General features: G+C 35.9%; 1 protein-coding gene across 2 annotated transcripts in view; it reads left to right on the top strand.

Annotated features, from left to right (window-relative positions):
- EFL1 (elongation factor like GTPase 1) overlaps nt 1–13,421 on the top strand; it is a 250,801-nt gene that overhangs the window by 89,990 nt on the left and 147,390 nt on the right. For both annotated transcript variants that reach the window (XM_044665477.1, XM_044665476.1), the window contains 3 exons: nt 2,257–2,411; nt 3,421–3,596; nt 8,242–8,380. In XM_044665477.1, the coding sequence (XP_044521412.1) occupies nt 2,257–2,411; nt 3,421–3,596; nt 8,242–8,380 (470 nt within the window). The remainder of the gene's footprint in view (nt 1–2,256; nt 2,412–3,420; nt 3,597–8,241; nt 8,381–13,421) is intronic.

The raw sequence follows: 13,421 nt of genomic DNA, 5'->3' as shown, positions 1-13,421 counted from the left end.
TATATATATATATATATATATATATATATATATATATATATATATATATATATATATATATATATATATATATATATATATATGATGATGTGTCTAGGATCTGATCTCCTGCTTTGAGATCAGATCTTTGTTTCTCTCTCTCTTACCATCACTATTCTCAATAGATCTTCCTTCCAGATATTACAGGATGGCTCGTATGTGGTTCTTAGGGATAGTATAGATGAAGGAGGGATCAGAGCCCAAGGCCTAATCAAACTGCAGTTGGTGAAGGAGGAATACCCACTCCCTCACACTAGCTGTTGCTGTAATTTATCTCTCTTCTCCCTAACAGGTTTGGTTTGTTAAACCTGTCAGTAACTTCCTTCTAACAGTTGCCCAGGCTGGACCCCTTGAGAGGTTAGGTAGATGGTTAACTTCTCTAGGCCCAACCTGAGGTTGGATTGATTGATAATAGGTTATTGATTGGCTTTGGAAATGATTGAAATCTGACTGCATAATTAATTCTCCCTTCCTAAGGGCTGTGATAGAATAACCACTCAGGAAGGTACTTTCTTTTAAATCACTATATTATCTATTGGTGGGGAAAGGATAACAAGGTATTAGGTTTGGGGATTGGAAACCCTATTGCTATATTTGACTATTAAGCTAATTGATGATCAGTACTGGAGACTGCTAGGCTGGTAGAGGCTTGAGGTCTTCACCCTCTCTCCATCTCTGACTGGACCTGGCCATAGCCAAGCCAGAGAATAGGGAAGGCTATTGATGTAGATATGAATTGATGGTTTGTTTATTCTCTCAGCTCTACTACCAATGATATTGATGCCTCATAGCTCTCTCAGTCAAGCAAGGATATAGGTTTAGGTTCTGGTCTACCCTCTTCTTCTACCCTTCAACCATCCTTCACCTCCCTCTGCCCAGTTTGAATCAAAGATGTCTGCTCAAGTCCCAGCTCAGAGATCTGAGACTCCCAACTGTAGTTCTTAGTGGGTATTTATGGGGTGGAGGCCAACCGACGTTTGCCCCTGGCTCATGGCACTTGGGAACATTCCAAACCTCTCAATTGCCATCCCTGGCAGTCAAGGTGGCATCCCTCTTATCCCAGATAATGATTTTAACATTAATAACTTTGAAGGATGTGGTTTCTGTAAAATAGTAAGTTGGAAACCAGATTGTGTAAGGGGTTAAAAGAAAGGAGAGAAAATGATGGCATCTATTATAAACAGGCTTTTTTGAGGCATTTAGCTAGAAAGAACAGAAGAAATATAGAAGGATAATTAAGTGAGCATTTCTCTCTTTTGTCTCTGTCTCTGTTTCTCTTTGTCTCTCTCTGTTTCACTTCCCATCTCAATGCTTGCCTTTCAAAGCCACCTAGCTGCCTCCACATTCCTTCTTGTGTTATATAGTATTTGTCTGAGCTTTCTTCTTTTATTTTAAATTCTCTGAGGCACCATATTTTATTCTTCCTTTTATTCCCTTTTGGATCTAGCACAGAGACTTGTACACATTAGGCTCTAAATAAATATTTGTTTAATTGAATTGAGTTATAATTTAGGATGATAATTTCAGCTCACTCTTTGAATCCTTTGACCCCTAATCTTGGCTTGACCTCCTATGATGCAACTGCAATGATGGTGTTATTTTTCTTTTTCTGGCCAGGTATTTGTTTGTTTTGATGTGGGGAGGGGATAAAAACCTAGCTACTTATACTAAGATTATTTCTCTGTAGATTGTTGATGATAATAATAACATTAGCATACATTTATGTAACACTTTATATAAAATGCCTTCTTTACAATTAAGATGTGAGGTGGATAGGTTGAATAACTATTATTATCTTCATTTTACAGATAATGGTGACTTGAAGAGTCACACCAGTGGTTACTGCCAAAACCACCAAGACTCCTGATTCTAAATCTAGCATTCTTTCCAATGAATTTCTGGTAGCTGCTACAGATTCCTGGACCCTTTAGAAGGTTCTTAGTCCTCCTTAAAGATTCTTCTTTGGGTTCTAAAAAACTTAAGTTATATTGTTTAATACTTAAATGGGATCAGGAATTAGTTAAAGCCCCATTGCAGGTACCATTCAGGAAAACACTTGGGTCTGGGAGTTAGGTAGCTTTGGCAAAATGAACTTACTGGCAAATAACTGGGATTTAGCCCTATCTTACCATGCCATAGTAACAATCATTGCTTCTTTGAATTTATTAGAAATCTCATGTTGTTTCCAAGAGTTAACAATTTTGTGATGTTATGCAGGCCTCTAACTCCAGAAGAAATTGCCCAAAGGCGGGAATTTGCAAGACGAAGGCATGCAGAAAAGCTGGCTGCTGCTCAGGGGCAAATGTCATTGGAACCAAGGCTTGTTGGAAATAATGCATCTGAAATGGGTCCAAAGAAAGAAGAGACAAAAAGTATTATTGTTGTTATTGTCTTACTCTATTTTTAAAAGGATTTATGGTGTTTTCCACTTTTCTCCCATAATTTGAAAAGCCCTGTTTGGAAATAAAGCAACCCTACATCCAACTCTACCAAAGATATAGTCTTATGCCTCATCTTTGTCATGGAGGGGACCATGGGCTCCCGAAAGACATGTAAACAGGGCATGAGATTTGGTACATTGTGTCCAGTGAGAATGGCTTTGATTATTTTTCTAGTTTGTAGCAGGCCACTTAATAGCTCCACTAAGTTCAGAGAGATGTATCATCATCAGAAGGTTGTTGGTCTGGTGCATTTTTCCAGCTTTAGCAATTCAAGAAAGAACATCTGCTGAGACACAGAGGGTTTGCATTCCAAATATCCTCACTAATGAGATCACAGGTCCTTAAAATATTGCAGTGCATAGCATTTTACAGTTTTAAGACAGTCATATATGCTGTCTCATTTGGTCTTGCCATCATGTATGAACATTGTCCTTCTCTTACAATTCAGGAAACTGAGGCTTCAAAAGGGTAGATGACTTGCTTCAGTCACCCAGCTAGTGTGAGGGGTAGAGCCAGGCTTCCTTAGTTCAGTGGTCTTTTCACAAACTGCCCTGTCTCTCTTCATTTATGTATGACTACACTAGTTGTTTAAAAAGTGAAATTCAGTTGACTTGTGGGGCATGACTAAAAGGCTGTCACCATCAACCCCAATTCACATGCAAGGATGAGATTTGTTACATCAGTTTAAAAGCATTTACTCCTTGCTTACTATGGTGTGTTACTTTTGACTTTCTCCAAACTTAGATCATCCTCCATATTTCTTATTTTAATTAATCCCTATCCATTCTGTTGCTTTTTATCCCCAATTTTTCCTGCTTTTCCTTAATATTTCTTACCTGATGATTGATTGAAATGTATAGAGTTACCATTTCCTTTTGTTCTTTCCTTGCCTTTCCTCGATGATAAAAATAATATTTTATATGCTTTTTCCTTTAATTAGATGATGAGCAGCTGACTAGTCCAGTTGAGAGTATCACCTTAAAACCTGCTATGCAAGAAGCAGAGGACAAAGATTCTTTTATTGCTTTTGCTCGAGTATTTAGTGGTGTGGCTCGAAGAGGACAGAAAATTTTTGTCTTAGGACCCAAATATGATCCTGCTGAATTTTTACAAAGGGTAAGAATTGGAGCTAAATTTTTACTATTGTGTAGCCCTTCTTCCAATATGTCTCAGATTGGTCTTGGACCTAGTAAGAGTTGAGATCCATATTGTTTTCAAAAAGTTAGCCTTGTATTTCGAAATGTGTACTATCATCAGAGAGTGGGTTCAGGACACATGCTGAGCCAAAGTTCTGGATTGTCCAGACAATTTTATAAGTTTCTCTTAAATTAGTAACTGATTCCTGGGAAAGCATAAGTGAAAGAATGTGGGATGGCTATATCTACCTCTCAAATTATAACATAGAGGACTCTTGTTTCCTACATATCCTGATTTAGCAAGAAGCACTTTAAATGTGGATGATTACATTTTTTGAATTGTTGGTGATGGGATTTATAAAAACTCATTTGTGATTATCTTGGTGATTTGGTTTACATATAAATATTATGATATAATTGCAAATTTATTATTATTAATGTATTTTAAATCTTTTTTCCATTAATATCTGAATTCTGGAATTTTGCCTAAATGACTAAGGGATTTTTTTGTTTGTTTGTTTGAAAATATTGATCAGTTGTTACAAAAGATTATGGCCACTTCAAATCATCCCAATTGTGTGTTTTCCTATCACTTCGGCAATGGTGCATGTAATGCAGAGATGCATTCAAGGCTTTTACCCTTGCAAAACCTAACTGTATGACTTCTGGCAATTGACCAGCCTTAGAACTCTGACAAAGTTCAGTTGTTCCCAGAAGCTTGTGGAGAGTGGAGGGGCGAACTGGGCTCTGCCTTCGAACTAAAACCTTGCCTTGAATCTGTGCTTTTGTCTTTGACATTTGGAGCTTAGCTAACTTCTCTGGACCTTCCCTGATCTTCCCTTTATCATTCCCCTATTACCTTCCTGATTTCCTGTGGGCTTTGGGAGAAGGGTGGATTTTGAGGTTGTAGCAGTTAGACTTTGAGGATTTAGTTCCCCACAGACAAGTAGGGAAACAAAACTATCCCTTGACTATTGTTTTAGTACTCCCTAACCTCAAGGGCAGCCAAACTTCCCTCCCCCACCTGGAGTTTTCCCTAGCGGCTGTTAGGGAAACCTTGTACCCTCTCTCCTTTATAATCAACCCTGAAACTTTAATAAACCCCATTGTTACCTATTCAAACCCTTTGCTAAATCATTGGCTTGACGATAAGTGAAGGTTGAAAGAAGGGAAGGAATTATTCTCTTTATTTTCTTCAGAGAAGCTGGAGGTGTCCATCTTGGGAGGAAGTAGTTGTCTCTATACTTCCTCCTGGAAACCCTTCAGTTTCACTGACAGGGAAGAGCCTTGAGACTCCTTCTTTGTGGATTTGAGAAACTGACTAGAAAGCCCTCTAGTCAAATTCAAACCACTTTTGACTGGCCATAACCTTTGTGCCTGTAGAAATACCATTTTCCCTGGAAGAGTCCAGCCTTCCTTCCCCAGTAACCTCTGTCTGTAGTCTGAGCGTCTCCCTGTTGCAGCTGCCTCCCTAATTACCTCATCATCTCCCTTACTGTTCATTATACTGCCTTGTCCTCTATTTCCCTAAACTCAGACATTCCCTTACATCTCTTCTTACCACCTCAATCCACTATTGCACCCTCCTTTCCCAGCAAAGGACTAAAACCCATTATTTACCTTTTCTTTATTACTTTTTATTACATGCAGCATCAAAGCCTGCCTGACCTACTAAATGAAATATTTTTGGAAATTCTCATAAAGTCTTATGATTGATTGATGTTTGTGTGGCCCATCTTGTAGAAAAATAATATTAATTATCCTCCCTCACCTAATTACCAGAGTGATATTCTTAGAGTACTGATCTAACCCCATCCTTTAGCACAAACTTGCTTGCTGACTCTAACTCTTCTGCTCAAGAACTTTTAGTGGTTCCCTATTCCTTCCAGGATCAAATACAAATTCCTTTTAGGCATTTTAAAGCTTTACTGTTTGATTCTGATCTTTCCAGGCTGATTATACATTACTTCCTATCAACCTACACATTATTTTATGTAAAACGTTCTGTGTCACTCTGTACTAACTCTTCCCCATGCCCATAATTCTCTCACTCCTTACCTCTGTCTTATAAAATCCATAGTTCTTTTCAAGGACCATCTCAATTTCTATTTCTTGCAAGGCCTTTTCTGATTCTCATTGGGTTGTTAGTCCTTACCCCCTAGTACCTTTCTTCCCTTGTTCTCTGTAAATTATGTTGTGCTTTTTTGGGTTCTATAAGAAGAATATTTTCATTTTTGTCTTTGTAGCACCACACCCAGCACAGTTAGCTAGCACATAAGAAACATCTGATAATACTTGTTTAATTAAATTAATTTTCCCCTTTAAGAGAGTCATCACATTCTTAATTCTGTGCTGAGCTTCTCTGAAACTCCACTCACAGATGCAGCACACATGCTTCTAGGGTGCTCTTTTGGTTTGACCTGTGTGGGCACCAGATCAGCCTATTGTATGTGTTCACAAAAAGCCAAGTCAGCAAGTATTTTCTAAGCATTTACTCTGCACCAGGCAGTGTACTAAGGATTCAAAGAAAGACAGAAATAATTCCTGCCCCCAAGGAACTCCCATTCTGATGGAAGAATCAGCGTGAGAATCCCAGTACAGAGAGGATACCTGTGTGGGGGTCAAATTGGGGTTTTGACTAAATATGAGTTATAAATTCAATGTTTTGGATGCTGAATTCAAAATATTATCCCTAAGCCAGAAAAAACCAAAAAACTGTTAGCAGCTTTTATTTATAACGAGAAAGAGAAAGAGTTGAAGTATGAAATGTAGGAGGGAAAGAGGTAAGGAGTTGCCTAATCTCCCCTAAGTGCTGATCTGATGAAATTCAGCTTACTCCGATAAAGTTCCAATCTCCACATGGAAGTTTGAGACACTCACCACCAAGCTGATGCAGGTTCCAAGGAAAAGGTCTCCTTCAAGCAAAGGCAGGAATCTCTGGAACCAATCTCTCCAAATGTCAGGAAGGGAGTGAGTGCTATATCATGTTAGTCTCTTTTTGTACCCCTTTTTTCCACTTCACTTTCTGTCACTTCCTGTCATTCCTCCTTCACAGAAACTAATGGCAGTCTTTCAATTTGTCTAGCACTGCCCATGGGGGCGGGGGAGGGGGGTTGGGAATTGGGGGTGATGGTGAGGAGTGTGTGTGTGGTGGGGCAGTGACCTTTATAGTTGTCACTTACTCTAGTAAATGACTTGTGAACTCTCATACTTAATGGTAAGTAGGGGTACTTTAAGTTCTTGATTTGATTAGCTAAAAATAGCCGAGGGCAGAGTTAATCCTATCTTCACACCAGACTGGTACATGGAAGGTAACTCAGAGAGCTACACATGCTTATTGGGCTTGTGGGTTGACTCCTCACAGAGTGATAAATATTATTTTCTGTTCTTAGTTATCTTATTTTTCACATTTGGTGCTTATTTGCTTTAAACCTATTATTGACTAAAATAGGATTACTTACCTAACCAGGAAGCCTTTGGGAATTCCTTTTCTGTAGGCTGCTGGGTAGTGCAGTGGATAGAGTACTTTCTAAATGTGGAGTCAGGAAGATGGAGTTAAAATTCTTCAGATGCTTAATTTCTGTTTACCTCAATTTCCTCATTTACAAAGTGGTGATAATAATAGCAATTGCTCTGCAAACCCTTAAAGTATGATGTAAATGTTAGCTATCATTATCCTTCTGAAGAATCCTTAAACTACTAGCTCTCTTGGTTTTCTGACTTTAGGGATCCAGATTGACTCAACATCAGCCCAACAATCATGATCTCATATAGTATCTTTTATTTATAATTTTCATTGTTATCTCCCTGCTCAGAATCCTCCTCCAACCTTGAGTTGAAGTTAGACTTCTTAGATTGGCCTTAAGGCCTCTGAAATGGGACTGCAACCTTCCTTTCTAATCCTATGTGTCATCATTATCCAGAAACTTTTCTTCTGCTTTGGTCAGCATGGTATACTCTCATTTAAGGGATATACTTTGTGTCTTGGCTCAGTGTTTGCAGTTTCCCTTTGCTTAGACCAGTGATAGGCAAACTACGGCCGGGGGGCCAGATGTGGACCCCCTGAAATGTTCTATCTGGCCCCGCAACATTATTCCTAATCTGATGAATACAACGAGTAGGATATAATATAATGAAACTTTGAAAGAGTTGCCTTAGAAACAGACTTACAGATGAGCATTTCCTTTCCTTTGGCCCCCTCTTTAAAAAGTTTGCCCATTGCTGGCAAACCCAGTTGAAAGGCCAACCTTGTCCTTCTGACCATCTGAATGTTGTTCATCCTTTATGATCTTTTCCTCTCTCCAGTGTTGATCTTTATTTTACTTTTCCCCACTCCTACCAGGCCACAGTGATCCTTTAGCAGAAGACTAATTATTTGTATTACTTATTTGGCTCTTGTCCTCCCCCATCACATATTTTTAGTTATCTTTTTATGTGAATAGATCTTGTCTTCCCAAATATGGTAAAATCTCTTCAAGGTTAAGGACTGTTTTAAAGGACTCATTGCTCCTAGCATAATTTTTTGGCATATAATATGTTGCATATATTTGTTTGGTTGATTTGAATGGGTGAATTTTCAGTTTATGAAATGTGTGTGTTTACCATCAGTCATTCTCTTTGACCAGGTGCCGTTAGGCTTTTCAGCTTCTTCAGATGATCTTCCATCAGTTCCCCATATGGCTTATTGTACTTTGGAAAACCTTTACCTTCTGATGGGAAGGGAACTAGAGGATCTACAGGAAGTGCCTCCAGGCAATGTATTAGGTAGGACTGTCCTTTTAATTTCTCTTTTTTAGCATATAAATATATAATACATTTAAACACATAAAAACAAGCAATCTGTGAGATAGTTCTTCTTCGTTCCTCACACTTCTCTTACTCTTATTTCTCTGTGATCCAACTTATGTTCAAAGGAATGGTCAACTTTTTAGAAGACCTAAAATGTTTGGAAATGATATTTAGTGGCTCATTTGAATTCTTTCTTTTCTCTCTTCAATCACCACTTACCTGTCTGGAATTTCCTTTTTATCTATTACTAAACATCCATCAGTTCCTTTTTATAACTCATAACTTCTGTCTTCGAAATAATACTGAGTATTGGTTCCAAAGCAGAAGAGTGGTAAAGGCTAGGTAATTGAGCTTAGGTGATTTGCTTAAGATGACACAGCTAGGAAGTGTCTAAGGTCAAATTTGAACCCAAGTCCTCCCATCTCCAGGCTTGGGACTTTGTCCATTAAGCCACCTAGCTGTTCCTATCCATCAATTTCTATGGATTTTCTTCCTTAATGCTTAAATGAACTTCTTCCCTGCTCCTGATTTGTGTGTTTACATTTAAAATTATAATTGAGATATTGTTTTCCAATAAAACATTACTTAATGTGAATTCAATTGACTCAGGTTTTTCAGGTTCTCCTTTACCTTCTTTGTAACTGAAATCTGATGAAAGTAATTTCTTTATTTAGTCTTTGCTTAAACTTTTTTGCTATTAAGTTATAGGACTCTTTGCTGTAAATTACTTGTATTTGAATAAACAGTACCAGCTTGTCTTTTGGTTTTGAGATGCCCCTTAGTGTCATTAGACATTTGCCTGAATCTTAGAACTGTTAGTCTAGAAAATTTTCTGAAATATTTTGACTTTTAGATGCATAATACACACCTGTTTATGAAATAAAGCATACAACAAGCACAGCTATTCAGCTTGCTTATAGAACTATGCCTTTTCCATGCCTTTTGAAGCTTGCCTTTGAATGGCTCTGAGTACTTATGCAGTTTCATGGACAGCTGTTGCTAATAAACTGCTGAGCAGTAAGAAGGAGATTAGAAATAAAATAGAAAATGTTATTCTACCCTTGTACAAAACCATGAGAATTTTACATCCATAATAAAGTTCCCTTTTGTAGCAAGCATACCTTAACACAGATAAAATAGAACTAGAGAAGGTCCTGAGGTGGTAATTTTATTTTTATTGTCATGCAAAACATACTTCCATATTGGTCATTCCTGTAAGAGCACACTCATACATAACCAAAACTCAAAATAAAACCATAAATACATTAATGTGAAAGACAACACCAACAGTTCTTTCTCTGGAGGTGGATGACATTCCCCATTATAGGTCTTTCAGAATTGTCCCAGATTATTTCATTGCAGAGAGTAGACAAGTTTCACAGATGATTATTGTCCAATATTGCTGTTATCTTGTACAGTGTTCTCCCAGTTCTTCTTATTTCACTTTGCATCAGTTCCTGCAGATTATTCCAGCTTTTTCTGAAAAAGCTTATCATCTTACTTATCATTTTTTATAGCACAATAGTATTCTATCACAACATGTGCCACAATTGTTCAGCCTTCCCCAATTGATAGACATCCCCTCAATTTCCAATTCTTTGCCAGTATAAAAAGAGCTGCTATAAATATTTTGTACAATTAGATTCTTTCTCCTTTTTTATTATCACTTTGGGATATAGACCCAGTAGTGGTAAAAGCCCTTTGAACATAGTTCCAAATTGTCTTCCAGAATGATTGGATCAGTTCACAACTCTACCAACAAAACATTAGTGTTACAATTTGCCTCATTCCCATCAATATCTACCACTTTCCTTTACTGCCACATTGGCCAGTCTGATAGGTGCTAGGTGGGTACCTCAGCATTGTTTTAATTTGCATTTCTCTAATCAAGAGAAATTTAGAACATTTTCTTATATGATTATTGATAATTTTTATTTTTTTTATCTTTTGACCATTTGTCAGTTGGGGAATGGCTTGTATTCTTAGAAATTTGACTTAATTTTCTATAGATTTGAGAAATGAGACTTTTATCAGAGAAATGTGTTATACATTTTTTTCCCCAGTTTGTTGTTTCCCTTCTAGTCATGGTTATATTAGTTTTGTCTGTATGAAAGCTTTTAAATTTAATATGATCAAAATTATTCATTTTGTATTTTATAATACTCTTTATCTTTTCTTTGGTCATAAATTTTTCCCTTCTCCAAAGATCTGCCAGGTAAACTATTCTGTGTTCTAATTTAGTCACGATATCACTCTTTACATCTAAATCATATATTCATTTTGACCTATCTTGGAATAAAGTGTGAGATATTGGTCTATACTTAATTTCTACATACTGTTTTCCAATTTTCCCAGCAGTTTTTATTAAAGAGTAAGTTCTTATTCCAAAGGCTAGATCTTTGGGTTTATCAAACACTAAGTTGTTACGGTCATTTACTCCTGTATGTTGTGTTTCTAATATTCTCCATTGATCTTCCATTCTATTTCTTAGCCAGTACCAGATTGTTTTGATGATTGCTGCTTTAAGGATAGTTTGGGATTGGGTACTGCTACACTACCTTCTTTCATATTTTTTTTTCACGAGTTCCCTAATATTCTTGACTTTTTCTTTTTGTTCTTCTAGATGAATTTTGTTATTATTTTTTCAAGTTCTACAAAATAATTATTTGGTAGTTTGACTGATATGGTATTAAATAAGTAAATTAATTTGGGTTGAATTGTCATTTTTATTATACTAGTTTGGCCTACCCATGAATAATTAATACTTTTCCAGTTGTTTATATTTGACTTTAGTTGTGTTAAAAGTGTTTTATAATTGTGTTCATATAATCCTGTGTTTACCTTGGCAAATAGATTCTCAAGTATTTCATATTGTCTAGGGATTTTAAATGGAATTTCTCTTTCTAATTCTTGTTGCTGGACTTTGTTGGTAACATATAGAAATGCTGATGATTTATGTGGATTTATTTTGTATCCTGCAACTTTACTAAAGGTATTATTTCAACTGATTTTTCCTTTGATTCTTTAGGATTCTTTAAATACCATCATATCTTCTTCAAAGAGTAATAGTTTAGTTTCCTTTTTTTCTACTTTAATTCCTTCAATTTCTTTTTCTTTCCTTATTGCTAAAGCTAGCATTTCTAATACAATATAAAATAATAGGGGTGATAATGGGCATCCTTGCTACACTCCCAATCTTATTAGGAAGGCTTCTAAGTTATCCCCATTGCAGCTGATACTTGCTTAAAGTTTTAGGTTGATATTACTTATCAGTTTAAGGAATGACCTATTTATTCCCATGCTTTTAAATTTTTAAAAAGAAATGGTTTGTATTTCGTCAAAGGCTTTTTCTTCTTGTATTGAGATAATCATATTATTTGTTAGTTTGGTTATTGATATGGTCAGTTATGCTGATAGTTTTCCTACTATTAAACCAGCCCTGCATTCCTGGGGTAAATCCCACCGGATCATAGTGAATGATCCTTGTAATATATTTCTATAGTCTCCTTGCTAGTATCGTATTTAAAATTTTTTCATCCATATATTAATGAAATTGGCCTTTAATTTTCTTTCTCAGATTTTGTTCTTCAGTACCATATTTGTTTCATAAAAAGAATTTGATAGGTTTCCTTCTCTGTCTATTTTCCCAAATAATTTATGTAGTATTGGGATTAATTGTTCTTTAAATATTTTATAGAATTAACTTGTGAATCCATTTACCCTGGGGGATTTTTATTAGTGGGTTCATTGATGAATTATTCAATTCCTTTTTTCTGAAATGGGTTTATTTAAGTATTCTCTTTCCTCTTTTTGTATTTTGTGCATTTAGCATTTTTGTAAATATTCATCTATTTCACTTAGATTGTCAGATGAATTGGCATATAATTGGGCAAAATAGCTTCTAATAATTGCTTTTATTTTCTCTTCTTTGGTTGTGACTTCGCCATTTTCCTTTTTGAAAATGATCATTTAATTTTCTTCTTTACTTTTTTAAACAAATTTATTAATGCTCTGTCTCTTTTTCATAAAGGCAACTCCTAGTTTTATTGGTTCTCTTAATTTCAATTTTATTAATTATGCCTTTTATTTTTTTATTTTCCAATTTAATCTTTAATTGAGGTTTTAAAAATTTTTTCTTTTTCTAGTTTTTAAAATTGTATGTCTAATTCAGTGGTCAGCAACCTTTTTGGCCGTGAGACCCATAAAGGCCACATTTTTTAAAATGTAATTTTGTGAGAGCCATACAGTGCTCACAGTGCGAGCTCCTGTAACAATGCCTGAAAAAAAAAATTGACTTTATGGCTCCTGCAGAAAGAGCAATATCTGGCTCTCAAAAGAGCCAGATGTGTCTCGAGAGCCATACTTGCCGACCCCTGGTCCAATTCATCAATCTGCATTTTCTGTTTTATTGATATAAGTGTTTAGAGATGTTAATTTTCCCCATAGTACGGCTTTGGCTATATCCCATAAATTTTGATATGTTGTCTCCTCATTGTTGTTCTCCTTAATAAAAGTGTCGATTGCTTCTATAATTTATTATTTGACCCACCCCTTTTTTAGCATTAGGTTATTATTTTCCAGTTAATTCCTGATTTGTCTTTCCATGGAGCTTCATTGCTTATAATTTTTATTATATAATGATCTGAAAATATGCATGTACTATTTCTGCATTTGGTTTTCAGGTTTTTAATGTCCTAATACATGGTCAATTTTTGAGTAGGAGCCATGCTCTGCCAAAAAGAAGGTATTTCTATTCCCATTTAATTCTCTCCAGAGGTCCATTATTTCTAACTTCTCATTCACTTCCTTTACTTCTTTCTTGTTCATGTTTTGGTTTGATTTATCTCAATCTGAAAGGGGGGGTTGTTGAGGTCCCCCACAATTGTAGTTTTACTATTTCCTTCTGAAGTTCATTTATTTCGCCTTTAGAAATTAGAAGGCTATATTATTTGGTATATATATATACACACACACATATATATATATATATATATATATATATATATATATATATATA

The sequence above is a fragment of the Gracilinanus agilis genome, chromosome 2 (assembly GCF_016433145.1).
Source record: "Gracilinanus agilis isolate LMUSP501 chromosome 2, AgileGrace, whole genome shotgun sequence".
NCBI classification, from domain to species: domain Eukaryota; kingdom Metazoa; phylum Chordata; class Mammalia; order Didelphimorphia; family Didelphidae; genus Gracilinanus; species Gracilinanus agilis.
Note: the sequence above shows the minus strand (reverse complement) of the source record. Positions and strands in the feature narration are given on the sequence as shown.